The sequence below is a fragment of the Colletes latitarsis genome, chromosome 2, assembly GCF_051014445.1.
Source record: "Colletes latitarsis isolate SP2378_abdomen chromosome 2, iyColLati1, whole genome shotgun sequence".
In the NCBI taxonomy this organism is placed as follows: Eukaryota; Metazoa; Arthropoda; class Insecta; order Hymenoptera; family Colletidae; genus Colletes; species Colletes latitarsis.
In genome coordinates this window covers 29401235-29424014 of record NC_135135.1, presented here as the reverse complement: position 1 = coordinate 29424014, position 22780 = coordinate 29401235, and the positions used below count along the sequence as shown (strand labels likewise).

Here is a 22780-nt window from a genome sequence, read left to right as displayed (position 1 = left end):
AGTGGCAAGCAGAAACCTGCAAAGGCAAGCAGAGACTTGTAAGGGCATGCAGTAGTAAGTATTAATCGTTATACATTATCAGAAATACCTGCAGTGGTCAGTAGCGTTCGGCAGAGGCCAGGAAAGTTCAGCAGAGACAAGCACACGCTGACAGAGATCAGCAAAGACCAACAGAGGTTAGCAGAAGTCAGTAGTAATCGTTATAGGTTGTCAGAAATATAAGCGATGGTCAGCAGAGTCCAGCAGAGGCAAGCAGTAATCAGGAGCAGTCAGTAATAGTCGCTGTATGGTGTAAAAAGTTGTCGGGAGTTCCGTACTTTTGTCAGCACTGGTCATCAGACGTCATCAGAGGCAAATAGAAACCAGGAGTAATTTGCAGAGTTCAGTAATGAACTCTAGGAAAGGCAAGTAAAAATACCTGGGCAGTCGAGATTCCGAATCGTATGCCGTTGACGTGAGGTTGGATTTCAGTTGTTCAAGAGCGAGAAGGCAAATGTGAGCCTTTCTCTCTCGACTCTCACGAGGCGGTCCGAAATTATTTCGGGCAACTTCGGAGAATCGAGAAAGAGGGCATGCGTCATTTTGCCTTTGTCGGGTTTTCAAAATTCCACGAGCTCACTTATTTTTACGCGTTGCCTGGCATAGTGTGAGAGACCACCTTCGGTACCTTTTTGGCATATCTGGACTTCGGGCAGCTTCGGAGTATCGAGGAAGAGGGCATGTATCAGTTTGTCTCTGTCGACTGTCAGAAACCCTACGAGTTCACATACGAGTGATCTGGCATAGATGGCAAATACCAGTTCCTGATGATCCTTGATAGTTGGTATTTTTCCTGTTCAATCTATCGCGATTGCCAGAATTTTATTTTGTGCCAAACGCGTTAATGAGCAAGAACACGAAAAAAAGTACAACTGCATTATTAAAACATCGAACGGATAATATTCTTTCGAGCAAAATTTCTGGCAACCGTTGTTTATTGTTCGAATTCCGTTTTGAATTACACGATAACGACAGTAGGGTATTGTAGAATTCTTTGTTGTTTTCTTTCATGTTCATTACATACTTTACATACATGACATACCTTCCTGTTTGACTAGATGTAACACAATTTTTTAACAAATTTACAATCATCAAACTTACATATCTATGTTTACTCGATACGCGATATCAGCATAACGTAGAACAAAACTATAATAGATACAGAAAAAATGCAATACGTACGAGTCTTCGTCGATCGAAGTAGATCTTCGAGGCATCGTGAAAAATTATGGTTAAGTTTTTAAAAGTTCCGCGAATAGTATGAAAATTATAGTCCTTTGGGAGATACTTACGACAATGCATTTTAACTATTTTTAATTCCAGCGTGGCTCACAACTTGAAGTGTTAAATGCACTGCATGCCCATTGTAAATATTAATATATTCATATTATATATTAACACGATATTAATATTATATAACAAATATACTATTGATAATGTAGTATACAGGGTGTTCGGCCACCCCTGGCAGAAATTTTAATGGGAAATTGTAGAGGCCAAAATAAGACGAAAATCAAGAATACTAATTTGTTGATCAAGGCTTCGTTAAAAAGTTATTAACGTTTAAAGTTCCGACCGTACTGAATTTTTTTCTACAAAGTGGGTAGGATTTCGGGGGTAGGTCTATTCACCAAAAATTATTGTAATTGACCCCCGCAACCGAAAATAATTTTTTCAGAACGATTTGAAATTTTTGAATTTAATTGTTAATAACTTTTTAACGAAGCCTCCATCAACAAAGTGGTATTCTTGATTTTCGTCTTATTTTGGCCTCTAAAATCCCCCATTAAACTTTTTCCCAGGGGTGGCCGAACACCCTGTATATTACATAATATTAGCACAACAACTGTAAAGCATTTACAGTTTTTTTAATTCTTACGTATAATACTAATTGGATACGAAGTATTAATTTATTAAAATAAAATTTTTGGATTCATATTAACATCGTTCAGTACCCTGGTCCAGAAGTATTATCCTCCCAAAGGATTACGATGAGATAATAGTGAGCAGAAAATAACGATACTCGTAACGGAATTATAAATACGAAACAAAGTCAATTTACATCGGTCTAACGGTGAACATCAATCGAATGTAATTAACATATTGGACGACCGTTCGATAAGAAACAATTCTACCAGTAAATATGTTAATTATAAGTGCTCGTCGTTCTTTGAATTTTATTAAGAAGCGTGGTACTTAAAACTGTCCATATGGAATATCTTCCTAATTTTCGAAGATAAGAAATAATCACTCAAAGACACTCCGTGTGTACGTAGAATAATTGAATTCGTTTTAATATTGTATATTAAGTAATTGGTACTTAAAATATATTGGTTTTAAGAATGTCCTTTAAAAGATAATTAAAAATATACATAATTCTTATCGACAGATTAAAATAATTGCTAACTCGACAAATAAAAGAGTTAATAAAATGGTCCGCTTTAAGTGCCACGCTCTGGATAATTCGACGAAGGTGAGCCGTTTACGCAACTAGGCACAAACAAATCGAATGGAAAAACTGATACGATTACGACGTTTATGTCCTTCGAAGTGCTCGCATTTGCTTACGACGCGCTTGAACGACACCATAAACGACAGCTGCGAGACTCCGGCATCTGGTTGTGTGTTTCGTCGAGCCCTCCTGTTGCATGGACCCTTTACCCAGCACAAAGTAAGTCTCCATCAATCCCTTACCCTTAACTTCGATGGGGCCCCTTTTCTGAGTTTGATATCCCCTCGATTCCAAGAACTAACATACACAACACAAATTTTAAGTTACTGTTTGCTGCAAAAGAACAGTTAAAAATTACAGTCCTTCCAATCGTTGATATTAACAAACAATTCTTGGAGTGTAAAGTTCGTACAAAATTCACAATATAATAACATTTAATGCAGAGAAGAATTTAACGATTGGTAAATTTGGAACTTGGTATTCCTGAAGAGAACCGAAATGCTCTTGTTCCAATTAGCAAAGAATAAATAACACGTTATTGTTGTTATCGATCAATGCAAGATTCGTATTTGTTCCATATATTTTGTAATTACCCTAGCAATCTCTTCTGGAACTTGTATCTTTCCCATGACGCCTGTGGAGTCCATACGAGATGCCAAGTTCACCGTGTTGCCCCAAATGTCGAACACAGGCTTCCGTGCCCCGATTACCCCGCCCACAAGCGGGCCACAGCTAATGCCCACTCTTAAATCAAAATTATTAAACGAATGGATGTTGACGTCCTCGAGACGCAGTCGCATGGCTACCGCATAGTCTACCAATCTGCACAGATGCTCCATGTCATCCTTGGTTTTGTCCTGAAAAGGAAATATTGAACGTGACATTTACAAAGTAGAATTCAACAGAAGTGCTAGCGTCAAATCACGTAAGATTACATTTTGAGTCGGATTAAGACCGGAAGCCGCCATGTAAGTCGCACCGACTGTCTTTATTTTTTCAATGCAGTGGAACCGATTCTCGTCGAGGAGTTCGTCGAAGTCGGCTGGAAAGGAATCATAAAAATTATTTAAAATTAGTCAAATATATCGATATGTCAATAATTTTTAGAGTTCACCTATGATTTCGTTCAGCAAACGAATACACTCCATTCCTTTGTTCACGTCCTCCGAGTAGAATTCGGTGAAATTTGGCACGCTAGCGAACATCACGCCCACCTTGTCTCGCGATTGGGAGTACAATTCCTAAAAAAGCGTGAAAGTAAGAAAATGGTAATGTTCGGTCGTTACGTTGAAAATACCTCTGGTGCTCGTTCCTGCGTCAGGAAATGATGAGCCACGTGGTCCGGTAAAATATTCTTCAACAGTTGCATATTGTTGTGACGCGATTCGATCATGTCGCTCAGTTCCCGCTCAGCCTGCTGTTTCCAGAGGAAATCCAATCTGGACGTCACTTCTACTAATCTACCATGGTACGTGACCATCACCAGGAACACGCACAGAAACGTCAGCATTTGCGCCGAGAGAGGTATCGAAGGCCTACAAAATTACAAAACTCTGCTGTCAGGCTATTTTATACACATGTCTTGGATCTAACCGGTCTAAAACTAATATTGTTTGCTTCGTTTCATTCCAAGATTCAAACTATTTTAAAAGTTCAAATGAGTCTAACTCTACGTATATGCCACTCAATTATACTTTTAAATTATACAACTTGAGCTGAAGGAACATGGTATAGGGGAAGGTTTGCGGGTGTAGCAATGTAATCAACATCCATGGACAAACATTCATGCGAGACTCACGAGCTCTGCTCGTCGGGGATCGAGAAGAAGTCTTTGCAGACCACGAGGATCAACACAGCGTAGACGGATACGATGATCGTGGCCAGCGCCGTTTTCACCAAGTAGTATAACTTGAGAGCGGAAGCAAGAGCAATGAAGCATAAGATCCACGTGAACACCATGTACTCGGGTCGCACACAGGTGATCCCCAGAACGATGTCCTCGTCGTAGTCAGCGGAGTACAAAGGTTCGGCCTGAGGCTTCGTTTGCAACGTCGTCGGTATCTTCCTGGTGTCAACTTGCTCGTCCCTACGATTACGAACAAATCGTCCATAATACATTCCATGTGCGGATCTGCACAGTGGACAGAGTTCCCAAAAGTCTGGCAAAAATGATTTCTTTGCTATTTGCTTTCTGTATGGTCCAAACATTGGAATACGAAGAGGCTCTTTAAAGAAACATAGACACAAAACTAGTAGCGTCGACTCTCGCGCAAACTGTATACATCCTTGCCAAAATAAAGTTAAATGTTTTGAGTAAGAACTGCATAACTGACGGCCCAGTAGCCACGCTTGGCTAACGTGAAAGCTCTCTCCACTAGTGGTGGGGATGTCGGAGATATCGCAATTATGCTACGTTGGCTACTGAACCTGACGTTCTGCTGCCCTGTTCTAAATGCAACATTTTCTTCCGAATTTCGTAGAAAGAAATTGGAACCAGGGAGATTAACATTTTTGTCAGCCTTTTACGACGACCCGTGGCGTTGTTCGCGACTACGAAACCTGAACGATTCTTTTCTTCCTCGATCTTTCACCGGATTAAAGCCTCCGTTGAGAGTCCTCGCCAGTAAAGTCTCAATGTCGTTGGAGTGACGCGTGGCGGTGTGATTCCCTTTACGGGACGTGTCTCTCCGTTCCACGGTAGGCTCGTCCCGAAGAGCCGTCTCCAAGAACGTGAGTATGAACTGGTCCAAACCGACGGTCGTCGCCACCAGTCGTTCCGGCTGCAACGTCGGCGTGGTCAATTGCTGCTGGCGTTCGAGGACCAGAGCTTCTGGATACCGTCGTGTGGACGCTGGACACGTCAGAACGCCGACGATCGACGTCACTGCCATCAGACTGATCACCGTGCATATGAAGATCGTTCGGTGCTGCTTGTTGTGAACCAGCATCGACGAGGCGTGTTGCAGGTACGTAGGCAGACTCTTGAACTCCTCCGCCATTACCAGGATGGACGACGCCACCAGAATTAGCGTTGTCAGCAGCAGAGAGAGCAAGAGGATCGTGCAGCTGCGAGAAAAAGGATTTAACTTAGCTCTGCGTTAGATTCGCAAGAAGCTACTAGGGCTGTTCGATAAGTATCGAGGTTATTTTTAGTCGCTAGAAACTCTTGAAGCGTTTGGCGTTTATCTAAACCCATCGAGCACCGTGATTGGTAAAAAATGAAAGGCAGACCGGGTCAGGAAATCAAAACTAAGCTTGGTAAACAGTATAACGAGTCTGCACCTTCGATTAGAACGGTTTATAAGTTTATAACTTTCTGATTTAAGTCGTGTTTGGATTTGCCTTCGTCGAAAGAATCCCAGAGTGAACTACTCGGTATTTAATCTTCTCACGACATCTTTTTGTACTGCGTGTGTCTCGCTTTTACCGGCTCTCTATCTTTTTCTGCTGTCTCAGGTTTCGTTGAACTCGAGACGCTGAACTGAAAGTTACCCGTACGTTACTGTGATCGCAAAAAACAAAGGCTCGTACGAATCAACCATGAGACGAGAACTGCCTGAAACGTTATTCGTAACAAATGTCGGTATAAAATGTAATATCGGTACACGGTCTTACTCCGGCAAGATAACAGCTTGGCAGATGGCGATAAATATCCACACGAAGAAGCAACAGATCATGTTGGACTTGAACATATCCTCGCGTAATTGGCCGAACTGCAAACACATACACTGCCTGTACCACCAGAATTTTTACCATCGATCGAAAGGCAATAAATACGTTAACGTCGAGCCGACCTTCGATTCTAGGCTTTCGTCGTTGTACCGCAACGTCCAAGCGTTTATGTTCGCCAATCGCATACGCTTGTTGCTCGCTGTTTCGAGGCCGGCCCTCAGCCCAGGCGGTGCAGCTTTGTTGCTCTTCGCGGAACCGTTCTCTTCCTCCAGATACTCCGATTCTAAATTACTGACCGACGACGATGTGTTCAACTACATACAAACAATATACAACGATAAGTTTGGGGACTCAGTCTCAAGAAAAAACGAACGACGACCAACAGTGCGTTTAGTTTTGCCTATCATTGTACTTATAAAGCAAGAAGTTAATTAACAAACGAAACAGTTGATTATTCTTGATGCCCTAGAGGACACTGTATCAACACCAGAATTTTGTACATCCCTGATGGACAGATACGCACATTTTCGAACGGAATTTCCGGTGTCCAGTCCACGCCAATCTCGTCGTCCGTCGACGTATTTGGAGCGCTGCTGTTAGCAGCCAACGGGTTACTCATTTTGAAGCTCTTCTTACTTTTCCCGCCGTCCTCCTCCGAAAATACCTTGGGACGCGTGGAATACCTTCGTCTCGATTTCAAGGGTTCTACTTGCTTGATCAGGTACGTCACCACGTTCCTCTCCTTCAGATAATTGTCCCTCTCGGTACCGTTTCCTGGCTCCACCTCGTACACGTCGTTCAAGCAATTCAGGGTGTCCTCGGAGATGTGCACCCGCCTGAAACGCATCCATTCCTCATTCCATACTCTGACAAAGTACACATGGGGCATTTAATGAGTCACTCGGACAACTCGTTTATGATGAAACTTTACCCGGGTATCCCTCCACTTTCCAGGTGATTAGCCAGTGTGACGTCGTAGGACCAGACGTCGAATTGCCACTTTCGAAGTCCTAGTACACCGCACAGCACAGAGCCGCTGTGGATCCCTATTCTCATGTTCAGATCAACCTGAACGCGTACCAATATATTTTACACGCGACTACTATGGCTTTAATGGTCGCTGGTGACCGTAGTTGGATTTTATGCCTAATAAACGGCCTTGATTGTTAAAAAATTTAATTACCTGCGTAGTGTATCGCACGTCCCTTATCGCTTTAATCATATGCAAGCCCATTTCGACGCAACAGTGAGCATGATCGCTTCTGGCGGTCGGTAGCCCGGAAACACAGTAATAACAGTCCCCGAGCAACTTTATGCGCAGACAATGATTCTCCGCGGATAGCTTGTCGAAACGAGCGAACAAATCGTTTAACACCTTGACGAGCTCCTGGGGGCTACAATGACTGGCCAACGCTATGATAACAAGTTCGAAACAATGCATTAAACGAGTCGGAGAATCAACAACGAAGTACTTCAAAGCTGTAATATTGGAAAACATAAAATAATCGAAGAGAAATTAATCCCTTGCTTTACAACATCGAGTCAGACTCCACATTAGTAAACAAATATAAATCCCACTCGTGATGCAAGTTATGGTCCTCATCTGACAAAACTGAGTTTATTAATTATTGAATCTTTATGTACTGTAAATGAAGATTAAACATTTGTTCGGACGCGTAGGATATTTGGTGCATGACTATGGCGCACACAGTCTCGATTTAAATCGTAGGGCAAGGGGTTAATGCAGAGCAGTGTTTCTCAACCCTTTTTGGCTCGCGGCCCCCTTTCGAGTTTTATTTATCTCTGTGGCCTCCGTGTCTCGTAATCGATGCTCCTTGGTCAAAGTATACTAATTGTTTAGTTATGATACTATTAATCTATTTATAATTTCCTAGATCCGCTGCTGGATTCAACCTAACAAAAAACAAAACTCCCATGAAATACAATTTTGTTTTTTTCTGAGAGTTGCACAACTAATCCTGAAGTCTAACTTTAATATTATCACAGAGCTTTTTACGGGTAACTATATGTCACTGCTTTAGGGTCGCACAAACCTATTTCTATATAAAAAATATATTTTACAGTGATCGTTATTATAAATTTGATTAGTTTGCTTGCCAAGAACGCGTTAATGAGAAGGGGTCGCAAGAAAAAAAAAATGTTAAGAAACGCTGGTCCATCGTGTAAGAATATATAGCATTAAAGAATAGTTTACGTCGTTTACGTACCGTCAGTTTACGTCACTTACATTCGAAGCTCGACGTTTCGAAGTTTCCGTTCGGAAGTACGAAAAAATGTTTCGCAGCGACTCAACATATCGAACAAGTGGCTACGTACCGGTGAAGCCTTTGATGTCAGCGAAGAGTATGCTAACGTTCTCATAGCGATGGATGTATATTCTGTGAAATTGATTGGGTGTAAAGGAGATCGTTCCACCTCGAGCAGTTTCACGGGCGATATCACGGATCATTTCTTTCGCCACGAAATCTGGCAAAACTATAACAGACATTCACCACTTTTGAACGTTACAAAATCTCACCGGCCACGCATTATATAAAATATCATCGATATTTTCATCTTCGATAATACCGCCATATTACATTAAGGGGCCTCTCTACCTTGTGGGATTAAAAAAATCGAATCGTTTTTTTCTGAATTCTCCTCTATAGTATACAGGGTGTTCGGCCAGCCTTGGGAAAAATTTTAATGGGAGATTTTAGAGGCCAAAATAAGACGAAAATCAAGAATACCAATTTATTGACGGAGGCTTCGTTAAAAAGTTAACAATTAAATTCAAAAATTTCAAATCGTTCTGAAAAAATTATTTTAGGTTATGGGGATCAATTACAATCAGTTTTGGTCATTACACATACCCTCGAAATCCTACCCACTTTCAAGAAAAAAATTCGAGAAGGTGTGAAATTTTTCGGCGAAAAAAAAATTTTTCAAATCGTTCTAAAAAAATTATTTTCGGTTGCAAGAGTCAATTGCAAGCATTTTTGGTCAACAGACATACCCCCGAAATCCTACTCAGTTTCGAGAAAAAAATTCAGAATGGGCGGAACTTTAAACATTAATAACTTTTTAACGAAGCCTCCATCGGCAAGTTGATATTCTTGATTTTCGTCTTATTTTGGCCCTAAGAATCTCCCATTAAAATTTTTCCCAGGGTTGACCGAACATCATAAAATACTACGACGCTGTACATAAAAACTGTTGTTTGTTGGTCAATAAAAACTGCGTAATCAATAGATATTATGCGTTGCAAAAATTCGCAGATATAGTTAAATATGTAATAAATACGTCCACGAAACCACAAAGGAACCTTTTTTTTTCTTGCCTACAAGGTAAAATGGCCCCTTAAAACTACAAATTTCAAAGACTATTCCTTACACAAATGTCGTAGTTCTTTTAAAATTAAATACATTGCTTTTCTGCTTTCTATTTCTTTAATAATATTATCAAAATTCTCGGTAGTTTTATTTAGAATAGTTTGCTTTCGTTTGGCGGATTCGCAATGCACGGGGTTGGCGGAACGAGGCTGCTTTCATTTTCTATTTCGTTTCGTTGTATATTTCACGTGGTTTCCCTAAACGAATCATCGCCGATGGAATCGATAATATGCAAAAGCAAAGTACTGCCAGGCTATCGGTAAAACATATCTGGCGCAATCGAGTGAAAGTGTCTAGTGACCCTTTTTGACACTCGGCTGAGCAAGTTACACGCGCCGACGAGCCCCGTGCTTGCGGCGCAACCCCCGTTGCGTCTTTATATACTATGCGCGACACGTTCGACATACGTATAAATATAATTTCATACCTGTCGAACGTACGTGAGCCGGGCACATAATTACACAACCCCGTGTATATTTATGGTTTGCCACCGTAAACGCTACCGAGAGCAATCGTAGAATAGCGAATTTCATTCGACGCCGACAATCGACCCACGGCTCGCTCTCGAATATCAACAAAAAAAGGGCCTCCAAGTAAATTTACATAATAATAACCTTTTATGTATTTTGCAACTTAACCCAGTTACGGCTGACGTCCTTCCAAAAGGATTTAGTAAATATATTGTTGTTTTGTTGTTATATCAGGTACATTAGGCTGATGTTTTTCTAGAAAGAAGGGTCATTTTAGGGATTCGGTTCATCTTACATGGCTGATACGTCTACTTAAACGTGTTACCGTTTCTGGGTTAACGATAATAACAATACATGGAACGTTATTAATTTTCAAATTTACTTGGGCCTTTACGGTTACTCGAAGTTTAGGTCTGTCGGATTACCTATATCAAATGAAGTACACGCGAGTAGAATGGCATGATCTAGAAAGAGAATAAGGAACACCCTTCCACTACAATTCTGTAAAAGAAGAACCAAGTAATTGAAAATGGAGATATTTTATATTGAATATTAAGAAGATATTATATAACAAAAGCTACGTTTCACGCACGACGTCGTATCTCCACTATTAATTGGCCCTTTTTATCTTTCACGTAACCGTGGTGGGAAGGTTCGAGCTCGGACGTTTAATCGTTTTTTCTCCGATAACGCGATACTAAAAATAACACGATTCGCCTTAACAATTATTCTCACAGTCATTTGCATCCAAATGCAAGGGTGCAACTTAATCATATTAACCGACTAGTCCGCCCAGGTTTGATCCCCGAGTCACGAAACGAACGAATCGTATCCTCACCGGAAAGAAGCAACTTCTCCTGTCGGTTATTCTCATTCTGTGTCCTCTGCCTGGTCTCCATGGATCTGTGGGTCTCCAAGAAAGCCTGCCTCTGTCCTCTGTCTGTCAAATACTTAGTGTACATGCCAGCTAGATTCATTGCAAGATAAAGAAGGACGTTGGTCGTTAGCATTCGAACTATGCACGCGACATCGTGCAGCTGCAATAGCAAAACGACGTGTATTTAACAGAAAAAAAAAAGAACAAAGATAGAAAAAGCTGCAAATTGGAGCAACACACGGAATCTCGCTAATCGAAACGGAAAAAAATAAATAAATAGAAAACGGATAAAAAATCGAGTTCGAAGCGTCGCGAAAGGGAAGAACGGGAAACGTTAGAGGGTGAAACAGAATAATGTAGACCAAGGGATTCTTACGTATGTCGGGTCTCGCAATAATGTTATTCCCGCCATAACCATGTGCGTTAAAGCTGTCCCGTAACCGGCGAGGACGCACCATCTCAAAGGCAACGGCAGCATGGCGTACGGTGCGTACACGACAAACAAAATGTACCACATTAGACGTTGCTGGCTAGAGAAGTCTAGACCGGCCCCTATAAAACCTGCAATCGACACCGGGCGTAAAACACTGTACGATTCGGACCGCCGATTCACTCTGTATCCATCGAGGCTCGATACTTCCGTGAATGTTAAACGGCGCTACACGGAACTAGTCAAACAAAAACAATCAACAAGAAAGGTTTCAAAGTTCGACAGAGATATTCGTCGAGGCGTGTTATTGGGAACGAGTCTCGCAAGATCGGAATCTTGGCATCGCCGCCATCTTGGAAAGTGAATACAGATATTTATGGTATTTTGCAAATATTTCGTGAGTTAACGATTGCATAAAGAAGACAGTTATTACCAAAAGAACCGCGAAGCTGTATTTTCTAAGATGGCGTCGATCCTTGGATCCCACCCCGGACTCTGTGTCAAATTTCAGAATGTTTTTCTATTTATTCTTTTCATTTGAACTTCGTTGACTGGGTCACACAAGGATCGTCAAATCGATAGTAACCTACGCCTGGCACAAGGTTCGTTCTACCGAGTTTCTCTCTACGGTTCGCTGGACGTTCGAGCAATTCGCTGGACCGCCAACGCGCGAGCCAGTGGAGCAAAACCCTATTCGGTAAACGGAGATACGAACTCCCAGCGACCGTGTGTATGTGTATACGTACGTATCCCCGGGGTGCTTGTGTGCGTGATTAAATTGTAACATCGCAAACTACCGGGGACTCTACGCGACTTTAAACGTTCGACCGCGAGAATCCCGTTTCGACGAAACGCATCGTCACCTTGCGAGTTGATCAGTAACCAAGTGAATATGGAAGCCCAGTGCAAGTAATTATTGGAGAAACACCGCCACCAGCCGAGTATGCACACCAGCAGGTTCGCCGCCATGCAACAAGTCGCCCAAGACAAGGACTCGATGAGACCGCCGCTGCCCTCTTCCCTTTGCCACAGCCATATCGCCATGAGAACCATCTACACACGGTCCCGCGTAAGAGGATGATCGAACATTATAGCATTGTATGGGAAGAAACTGCAAAGAATGCCCCTGGAACGATTTACTCGACGCGTGGAAAGGAAATCCATCTTTTCATTCATAATTTACGGTTCTCACGACACTGATCGTGTTCTCTGATTGTTAATCGAGCGTGTGGAATTCTGGATTAGATGCCAGGACAGTGGGAGTTGATCGAAGAGCGTATACACGGTGTTCGAAGAAAAGATACCCCTGGGAAAAATTTTAATGGGAGATTTTAGTGGCTAAAATAAGACAAAAGTCAAGAATGTCAATTTCTTGACTGAGGCTTCGTTAAAAAGTTATTAAAACATTTCAAATCATCAACATCAACAACACTCCATCAACAAATTCGTATTCTTGATCTTCGTCTTATTTTGGCCTCTAGAATTCCCCATTAAAATTTTTTCCAGGGGTGGCTGAACACCCTGTATACTAATGGAAGGTCGATCGAGCGCTTGCGAGAGGAAGAATCCCTCTAATGGCGAGTACGGGAAGCGGTGGACCTCACACACGCGTTAAAAGAACATTTTGAAACTGATGAATGAAATATTCTCAGTTGGGGTAAAAGAAGTCTTGTTTATAAAATACAAAATCTTGATCAGCAATAAAATATTTTCCAAAAATTTTGGTCAGTAAATTTCATCCAGGAGCATTATTTCCAGTTCCCCGGTATTCGATACCACGGAGTGTGCAGAGAAGTATGCACCAGACTCGAGGTTACCAAGTAAAAACGAGCAAAGACAATTACAATTTTATCTGTTCGTTGTAAAATTTGTTGTTTTTACTTAACGAGCAAGATAAGAATTCTACCCGTTCCAGGTGCCAAGCCCCGATTTCCCCGAAACAGTCTGACGATATTAAATCATCGCGACGACAGCAGTTGGCCCGCACTACAATGTAGAACTTCAACTTTATGAGCGAGTCGCAATTAACACGTTGACTGCCAAGTACGAGTTAATTTGTGACTGGCACGTTCCATTACCGAACTATGAATAATACTCAGAACGTGAATTAGAGAATCACCAAAAGGATTTCCCCCCCCCCCCCCCCCCGTGAATAAATGGAATAATAATAATAACGTAATTTCGTTGCGTTCAACCTGCCACTCGATGGAGTTAGATTTAGAAACCTGGTCTTAGGATTCGATACAGAATTTTTGGCTGCTCCTCGACTCTTACACACTCGTCTAACTTGCATGAAATTCGTATACCGAGTGTCCGGATAACTGGTAGCGCAGGAAGTAATATAATCATTTTATCTAAAAAAAAAAAAATATAATATTGGAGAAACAATAGTAGCTGAGACTGTGACAGTCAACGTGTTGCTCGACTCGAACACTGTCCAGACAGTTTCTACTACAAATACGAGTGTTCTGATTGGGCGTACCCCGAATTCGGATACACACGGAGGGAGGAGGAGGTAACAAGCTGGTTATAAGCGAAAGCCACAGTATAGCTGAGCTCTACCTTACGACTCGATCATACTCAACGTACATGCACGCCAAGTTCCGCACAAACTTTCTTGCACACCCTGTGTACGGTTCATGCATCTCGAATCCAGAATTTCACAGTGTTTTTACACGTACCTTTAGACTGAGATCGACGATATTGAGCATTATCAGCGACTTTTGCCGCTGGCGGTTCGAGTAATGCAGATACGAGATCTCCAGATTCTTGCTGTGGAAGCTGTTCGAAAGCGACGGGCAGAATATTCCCTTATAGAGGACTCCTTTCTTGAAAACATCTGAAAATATCCAGTCGTATTTATAGCCGAAGGCTGTAAGTATAAAATAAATTAGCAACGCGTGCCAAACCACTTGTAAATAAGATAAAATGGAACGGAAATGAGGAGAATCATGCGTAAAAGTATGTTTATTTTTATTACAAGCGGCCCGAGCGCGAAACTGTCCACCGTTCTCGCGTGTCACATTTTATTCGTAAAATATACCATAGACACGATCACTTTTGCGATCGATGCAAGAATTGTTGCTTCGTTGAGCATAAATGTTAATGCAAAATTTTGGACGATATTAATAAAGCACTCTCTTTTGGTAACATGGAAACTGAAAAGAAACGATACACAGTAATCTCTGCTTTCAAGGCTCGATTTTTGCCCCGGATTCATGAACAAGGCTCATCCCCGCTGCTTACGTTTCTTCAGCGCGAGCTGAGAGCAAATCTCATCTTTTATATCTCATGTGTTGTCCTAAAGGAAATCTTATGTGCAAACGATTGAACAATTTTCAAACGTTAACTCTTTACTATTTAACGAATCCTCGTTGTTATCGATAAAACAATTTCTTTGATACAAATTATAATATAGCAACCGGGACTCGTGGTCTGCCATCTTGTAAAAGTAGATTGTAGTCGAAGATAAATGAAATAAAATTGTTTCCTTCTCAAGGGCGATGTTTATAGCTTCGTGGTGTACCTAAATCAAGAGGATCGATCGTACCTCGCTGTGTCTGAGCTTCTGCGTCGACAGGTTCCTCGTCGAGAACCACGTCCGGATCGTTCTCCGGATCCTCGCTAGGCTCGGGCTCTTCTTCGGGGTCTGGAACTTCCGGATCGTTGTTGGATTTCCGGTCCTCCCACGCCGCCAATCCTTCCCTGCCCAGCCTCTCGGAGGTCAGCTTCTTCACGGCCTTGATCCATAATTGTTTCCTCGGGGAAATACTCAACCTATCACCGTAAAAGATACAAATCTTGATTAGACATCCGCGACGTACGATATTCCACGTTCACGAAGAACATTTAAAACAACCATGATCACGAAACATCTCCATAGAACTGACACGTGAATACTGATAGACATGACACCGTTCGAAACACTTAAGTACTCGAATACTCGAACAAATTTATTCAAGTATCCGACGAATATAATTCGAATATTTGTGTAATCAACGCTAGATTTACGGAAACCGTCAATTTGACGGATGTCAGATTCCATGCATTCGATTATTCAACGCTTTGGATATCATTCGAATACTACTCGAATATTCAAACACTTCGGTGATCAAATATCCGACGAATATACTTTGAATATAATTCGAATACTTAAGTAGTATTTAATATTTGAGTAGCGCGATATGGACTACAAATCAATTTCTCCAAATTCCTCGTTCTTGTTTAAGCTTGATTTTCATTTAAGATATAGTATTTTCATTTAAGATATAGTATTTTGAGTTATAGTATTTAATAATATTTAAGTACTCAAATATTCGAAACTTGTTCGCAGCACTCGAATACCTAAACAATATTCGTATATTAAATTGTACGAAATATTTAGTATAAGACTCCCGCCTATCCTGATATTTAACACGAAACTTCGAACACCTTAAGGAATGTGTACTAATACAACATGTTTCACATAACATGAGAGCTATCTCAGTTGTTCAATATAGACACAATAATCACATTTATGCAAATGAACACAAATCTTCCGCTTTGTCGAAGTGACAGGATTGCTCTTGTAATAGTGTTTGTTTTTACTACAGTTTTGATTCCTATCGATATTAAACATACAAATAAAAAAAAAAAACAATGATAATATACGTGTACATCGAGTGTAGGATGAAAAATGAATGTTCATTCTTGTGGGTACAAAACAATGTTTTAACTCAATACGAAGACCATTTTAAGAAACAATTTCGTCGCTGAGCGGTTTCCACGAAAACCATGATTCCTTGGCATTCACCAAACATCGTTTCAGACAAAAGTTTGACCATTAAAAAAGAAAAATACAGCACTTTGAATATTTCGACAGGAACAAAAGTAAAATCCAAGATACAATCAAACTGTTGTCTAAAATTCTAAAACAACGTATCGTAAAACACTCAGTAGGATAAACTTTGATTATAATTAACACAGAATTTCCCTTCTCAAAGTAACATAAACTCTTCGACATCATCACCTTTGCGTTGTAACGATCCCACACAAACAATATCAAGACACAGTTAGTCACGTGAGTCTATGTACACCTAATACATTACGAAAAACCAAAGTGATCCAAAGATACACGTTTTTATCAACATAATCGTAGCAACGATCTTTGTGTATTTCGCCTGTATTTTGTATTGATATTTCCCTGTACTCGAGTTTAATAAATACTGTTATTTTTTCAATATATATTCCCAAGCAGCTCCATACTTATGGAACATCGAAACTCTCGTATTTTATATTAATAGTACAGAATATTGCAAATCTTTAGTGTATATAGACTATTGACTGCATGTAGGGTAGGTTGGGATAATTCCGATCACAGGATATTTACGATCGCCAGCTCTTATTAACCTCAATACGGGCAAAAAAAATAATATTCATTACATAATTTTATTATGTAGAATACGACTGAACCCTGTACATGTTATAAAGTCGTATTTGATATTGTAAAACAGTGGCAAACGCAGGAAGAACACGACAGATAAGAACAAATTGATTGTAATAGCCAGTAACCTAATCTACCGATGCAAGTTATCGTTTATCGTAAGCATATCTGGTAAAAATTGCCCAGTCAACATAGTATTGATTATCAACGCAGGATAAAAAAGAACGTTTCGATCAAGTACCTTTAACTTCAGTTAAGAGCTATTCAAATACAACAAAATTAATACATCGATTCAGTGTCTTCTTTTTTAATTATTAAGCGCCCTTTGTTCCCCGAACAACTGCTCCAGAAAATTTCATTACGCATCAAATGATCGAATCCCCTGTCCTGTTCATGAAAAAGAAAATTTGATTTAAGAGAAACAGCTTATTTAATCCTTCCTGTACAAGATGGTCGGAAATATCTTAACAACCGATCGGAATTACCCTGTTTATTACCTCGTTTATCACGATTTTAACCAATGATTCGCATACGAGGAATTGATTGATAACAGTCGCCATTAGTACCGAACCTATCCAGAGTGGCCTTAAGAGGTAAGAAGACCACTGTAAAAACCTGAAATAAAGCGATAAGTAAGAGGATAATAATATTCAAGAATGTCATTAACCATGTCGTCAAGTGTTAAAGAAAAAATATTTATTCAAAAATTTGCGTTGCAAATACATCGCGTGCCGTGGAGCGCCTCAAATTCAACACGCCTCGCGAGAATGGCTCCAGCGTCGTTATTTTGCACTATTTTTGAATAAATATTTCTTTTTTAACACTTAACTACATGGTTAATAATATTCTTGATTATTACTTTTCCATCCACCTAAAAAAAATCGTAAAAAAACGCTTTATTTTGGACTTTTACAGCGGTCTTACCCCTTAAGTGGCTGGCCGCCATTGTACGTATCCCGTAAATAAAGAAAGTTTCGCGGTAAATGCATAGACACGAACATCATAATCAGTGCACACATATTTTCAAATGCGAGGCTATTTACATATCGATCCTCGGGCGGCCATCGTTCGAATCGTCGCTTGTAAACGATCCACCCGAAGGAAATAAACTATCGTGTGGTTCGTGAACAGAGAAGTGTGCGTATGCGGGTAGTACGATGCAAGCGTGTATATATACACCACCAAATGCATGAAATCTTGTCGTTACACCTGACAATGTGACACTTACCGAACAGTGTTATTGTGTTAATGATGTGTCGCATTAAACAAACGAAACAATTGAGAGAGTCTTCTTCGTATGTACGGTATATACAGGGTGTTCGACCACCCCTGGGAAAAATTTTAATAGGTGATTCCAGAAGCCAAAATAACATGAAAATCAAGAATACCAATTTGTTGATGGAGGCTTCGTTAAAAAGTTATTAACAATTAAATTCAAAAATTTCAAATTGTTCTGCAAAAATTATTTTCGGTTGCGGGGGTCAATTACAATCATTTTTGGTCAATAAACATACCCCCGAAATCCTACCCACTTGCGAGAAAAAAATTCGAAAAGGTGTGAAATTTTTCGGCAAAATTAAAAAATTCCAAATCGTTTTAGAAAAATTATTTCTAGTTGCAGGGGTCAATTACAATCATTTTTGGTGAATAGACATACCCCCGAAATGTTGCGCATTTTCGAGAAAAAAATTCAGTATGGTCGGAACTTTAAACGTTAATAACTAATATTTTGGCCTCTAGAATCCCCCATTAAAATTTTTCCCAGGGGTGGCCGAACACCCTGTATATATATAAGTAAAAAAAGAAAAAAGAGAGAGAGAAAGAACGAAAGCAAGAAAGAGAAAATGAAAATAGTTCGAGTTATACTTACTCATTGATGCCCGCGACATCGCTGTCCAGCATCATGGTCCAGGACTGTTCTGTAATCATTATCCCCCGGATGATCCGCGTAAACGAACAACCCCGCTCACGTTGTGATTGTCAGCTGTGCAATTGCCTTAGTATCCGGCATTTTCACACACCTTAAACCAGAACTTGTTAAGAAAGGAAGCCAATTTCTCGTCGCGCCCAGCGTGGTACGATGGTTCGAAGACCGTGGATTCGATTTTTACTCGAGACATAGCGACCGGTAGATCGATAGGCTTTATCCTCGATCGATCGATATCCCGATCGAGACACAAGGACGTAAATGTCGTCTACCAAAATGTTTCGGGGTTATTCCGCGCCAAATCGATCGCTCGTTGCGTTCCGTGTCGGGGATTTCGGTGAAATTGAAATACGTGGTAGCTCGAGTACAATTAGGCGGAGTTTAAGTCATCGTTTTACTGGTTTCGTATTCGTTTAGGAGATACGGGAATCGAATCATTTTTGCAAACGTACGCGGACCTGAAAATGTTCAAATGGACGATTAAATTTCTTTTTTAAATCGTAACATGATTATTCGAGTTACAATTAGTAGCGAAATTAGTTATTTTCTGGATAATCTAATACCAACTATATCCAGTTGACATTTTGTTTTCTTTAAAAAGTCGTTTCTGCAACGTGAAAATCGCAAAGAAATTCTTCTTGCAAATTTGAAATTATGTTCCTCTACGATTGCTTACAGGGTGGGCTTATTATAATTGACATCGTTATAATGTGTTAACAGCCACGGTCCGTCCCGTTTCAGTTGATTGTACCGATCTCATGCTATATGTATTATCTATTTGATTAAAGTCTACAGACGGAATCAGCGGGACTTACAGCAATTTCAATGGTGCCATTTATACCTTTAACGTGCTGAGTGCCGTGGCGGGCACCGGTGTCCGCCGCTAATCTTTTCATTCAAACCGTCGTCGATTAAAGGCACAAAAGCAATGAAAAAAAGTTCGTAGTTGCAGCTATTTTTTACTCCATCAATTCCTAATCGCGTACTGAGCCTAGGACGAGAGAAAATATCCATATTAAGTAAACGAGATTTCTATAATTTCACCGAATACTATTCAATTTTTGGCCTTTACCGCCTAAATTCGTAATAAAATATACGTATAATGCGATGCAAGTATAAGCAACATATAAATTACACATATATCAATTCGATAATTTAATCTTCAGTAATATGTTTTTAAATAGCAAAAATTTGTTAAACGCGTAAAATAGAAATTTTCGATGATTTCAATTCGACATCGACGAAGGATAACTATTGATTTAATCGGTAATGGTCGCAAGCGTCGTGAGCGATTTACCACTGATTCAATCGTCAATTGTCGCGAGTGATTAACCATTAATTCAATCGTCAGTCGTCGTGAGCTATTAATTTCACTAACCGACTAACGTCAATAGCGATTAATTCTGACGACTAAATGTTTGATCGCATCGCATAATCGATTAATTAGATAAGAGATTAAATTATATTATTTATACGTATACTTATTCGTTTACAAACTTTTCAACGTTCAGGAGTAGAACCGAAAAAGGGGCGATCGTCCTCCCCCCTGAGAGTTATCAAATTTTTAAAAATGTATTGATTAATCATTTTAGGTTCAAATATACAAGGTATTCGGCCACCTCTGAGAAAAATTTTAATAAGGGATTCTAGAGGCCAAAACAGGATGAAAATCAAGAATATCAATTTGATGATGGAGGCTCCGTTAAAAAGTTATTAACATCTAAAGTTCCGCTGGTTCTGAATTTTTTTCTCGAAAATGCGCAGGATTTCGGAGGTATGTCTAATGACCAAAAATGATTGTAATTGACCCCCGCAACCGAAAATAATTTTTCCAGAACGATTTGAAATTTTTTTTTTCGTCGAAAAATTTCACACCTTCTCGAATTTTTTTCTAGAAAGTGGGTAAGATTTCGGGGGTATGTGTAATGACCAAAAATGATTGTAATTGATCCCCGCAACCGGAAATATTTTTTCCAGAACGATTTGAAATTTTTGAATTTAATTGTTTATAACTTTTTAACGAAGCCTCCATCAACAAATTGATATTCTTGATTTTCGTCCTATTTTGGCCTCTAGAATCTCCCGTTAAAATTTTTCCCAGGGGTGGCCGAACACCCTGTATATTTTTACGTATTTTGCCCTGCTGATTCCGTTTGTGGACTTCAATCAAATAATATAGCCTGAGATCGATATAGTTAGTCAAGCGTGTGGGTCGGTTACCTGAAGTTTATTATAATGTCAATTAGAAAACGTATACACAGGTAACCTTATTCAACAAAAGAAGCTTCAAGGAATATACTCATAATTTTCCAGATATTTAAACGTCAGCATTTCGACTTGAAATATTCAAAATCAGAATCTGAAAAGAAGAAAGTTGAATACAGTTAGTAATCTCGAAAACGAAAATAATTGTATTATCACTTGTACGACCTGTTTTTATCCAAATATAGGCAAAAATCGCAATGTTCAACATCATTAAAACAAATTCTAATCACCGACAAGACAATAACCTAAACCCCTCCATTCCTCTAATTTTACGCGGGCTATGGCGTATTTAAATTTGACAAAAATCCCTGACATCGAGCGCAACCGGTGGTCGATTCGGCACGGAATGGCCCTTCGACAATTTTCGTCTTCCATCGGAATTCAATCACCATCCGTCGGGTTCCTTTTGTTCTATCGCTTACGAAAATTTGAATCGTTCGCAACAGTCAACTGCCTCCCCCTTCTCTTTCACTGTATACAATACTGTTCTGTTTACGTTTATCTCTTTTACAGACATGATCACTTATGCACAAACATTCGTCGATCGCAACGAAGAAATCGCGGTGACGTGCTCTCCGCGTAAAAAGTATAGTTCCGCGTGGAAACGAATCGTCGTCCCCCTCGATATCCGCAAAAAATGCGTGCCCAACACAGAGACTCTTTTTATTTTTACGCAACTTGGACGCGAACGTGCTCACGATTACCGAGAAATGCATCTTTAAACCGACGTGCGTGCTAGCCGATTTACGTTCAAATTCGCGATCAACGGCTTTCAATAGTTCCGGACGATGAATTTGAAAATGTCCGTTACGGGACGCAAAGCGATTCGTGGAACGTTCGCGGATACCGACGTGGCCCGTGGCACGAGCAACTGAGAGAAGATAAACACTGAAACTTGACGATTGAAGGAAAGAATAAATTTACGTGTCGAGCGAAGTCACCGCGTTTCGTTTTTGCCTTACCTGTCGACTTCCGTCTACAGTTGGCAAGGATGAGCGAGCAACTCCGCGCGATTTGTTCGTTCCAGCATCAAGACCGCCGTCGGCGAACGAAAATGGCAAGTGTTCCCGAAAATCGCGAGGGGGCATCAACGCCAACGATATAAAAAAAAAAACCGCGCGCCTTCTCTCGAGCGAAATCGGTTACCGTGTCGGTACCTGATCTTCGAACGAGTGAGTATGATGTACTTGTCGCCGCGCGATGGCTCTCTTGACGTCAGATACATTGCTCCATCCCCTCTTGAGTGCAACGAAAAAGAAGGGATGATCGAGGAAATACAGAAAGCGATCGCGGACGCGTTTCTCGGCCGATATCGACGCGTGATTGTTTTTTAAAACGAACCCGCAAGTTTTGTGCGAACAATGACAGCTGCGATTAAAGGAGATCCCCCGGAGCCCGCGATTTTATCATTTCTGCGATCGATGTGTATAAACGAGTCGTGTTTACTGTGCCAATGTCTCTTTTAAAATACTTAACCTTCATCTGATACACTTCTTGATATCATTAGTAATTTCGACGATGTATTCGAGGATCGATTATGTCGGAACATTATATCGATATCACTAACTAACAATCGTTTCACCGATGAATATTTGTAATGTTATATTAATAAATATTCATATATACACACATATTTGATATATAATATTGAATACATGTGTACGTTACGTTACAGTTAAGAAGATGTATTAATATAGCAATACATGTATTGTATATTAACACTAGATTTACGGAAGCCGTCAATTTGACGGATGTCTAGATTCCATATTTAAAATTGCAGAACGCGTAAATATTATTTTTTAACTTACGTTGAATTTGTTCGATGCAATGGCAT

The 22780-nt window shown here is 40.2% G+C and overlaps 1 protein-coding gene across 7 annotated transcripts; it reads right to left on the bottom strand.

Moving 5' to 3' along the window:
* Positions 1 to 292: 292 nt before the first annotated feature.
* On the bottom strand, positions 293 to 22298 carry Adcy8 (adenylyl cyclase 78C). Of its 7 annotated transcripts, none has more exons than XM_076782978.1 (20): positions 21909 to 22298; positions 18625 to 18775; positions 14883 to 15109; positions 14014 to 14171; positions 12196 to 12385; positions 11279 to 11463; positions 10864 to 11062; positions 8501 to 8659; positions 7347 to 7576; positions 7095 to 7231; positions 6687 to 6999; positions 6286 to 6477; positions 6107 to 6204; positions 5051 to 5557; positions 4290 to 4577; positions 3789 to 4026; positions 3606 to 3732; positions 3427 to 3533; positions 3085 to 3348; positions 293 to 2788 (listed from the first exon to the last, which is right to left on the bottom strand). In XM_076782978.1, exons 2-20 carry the CDS (start codon positions 18681 to 18683, stop codon positions 2576 to 2578), a joined length of 3891 nt encoding a protein of 1296 aa, XP_076639093.1. In that variant the 5' UTR covers positions 18684 to 18775; positions 21909 to 22298; the 3' UTR covers positions 293 to 2575. The 7 variants fall into 7 exon arrangements, with proteins under 7 accessions (XP_076639093.1, XP_076639095.1, XP_076639097.1 ...); XM_076782980.1 differs by having other exon boundaries at positions 18625 to 18673; positions 21909 to 22297; XM_076782982.1 differs by having other exon boundaries at positions 14883 to 15103; positions 18625 to 18673; positions 21909 to 22297.
* Positions 22299 to 22780: the final 482 nt, after the last annotated feature.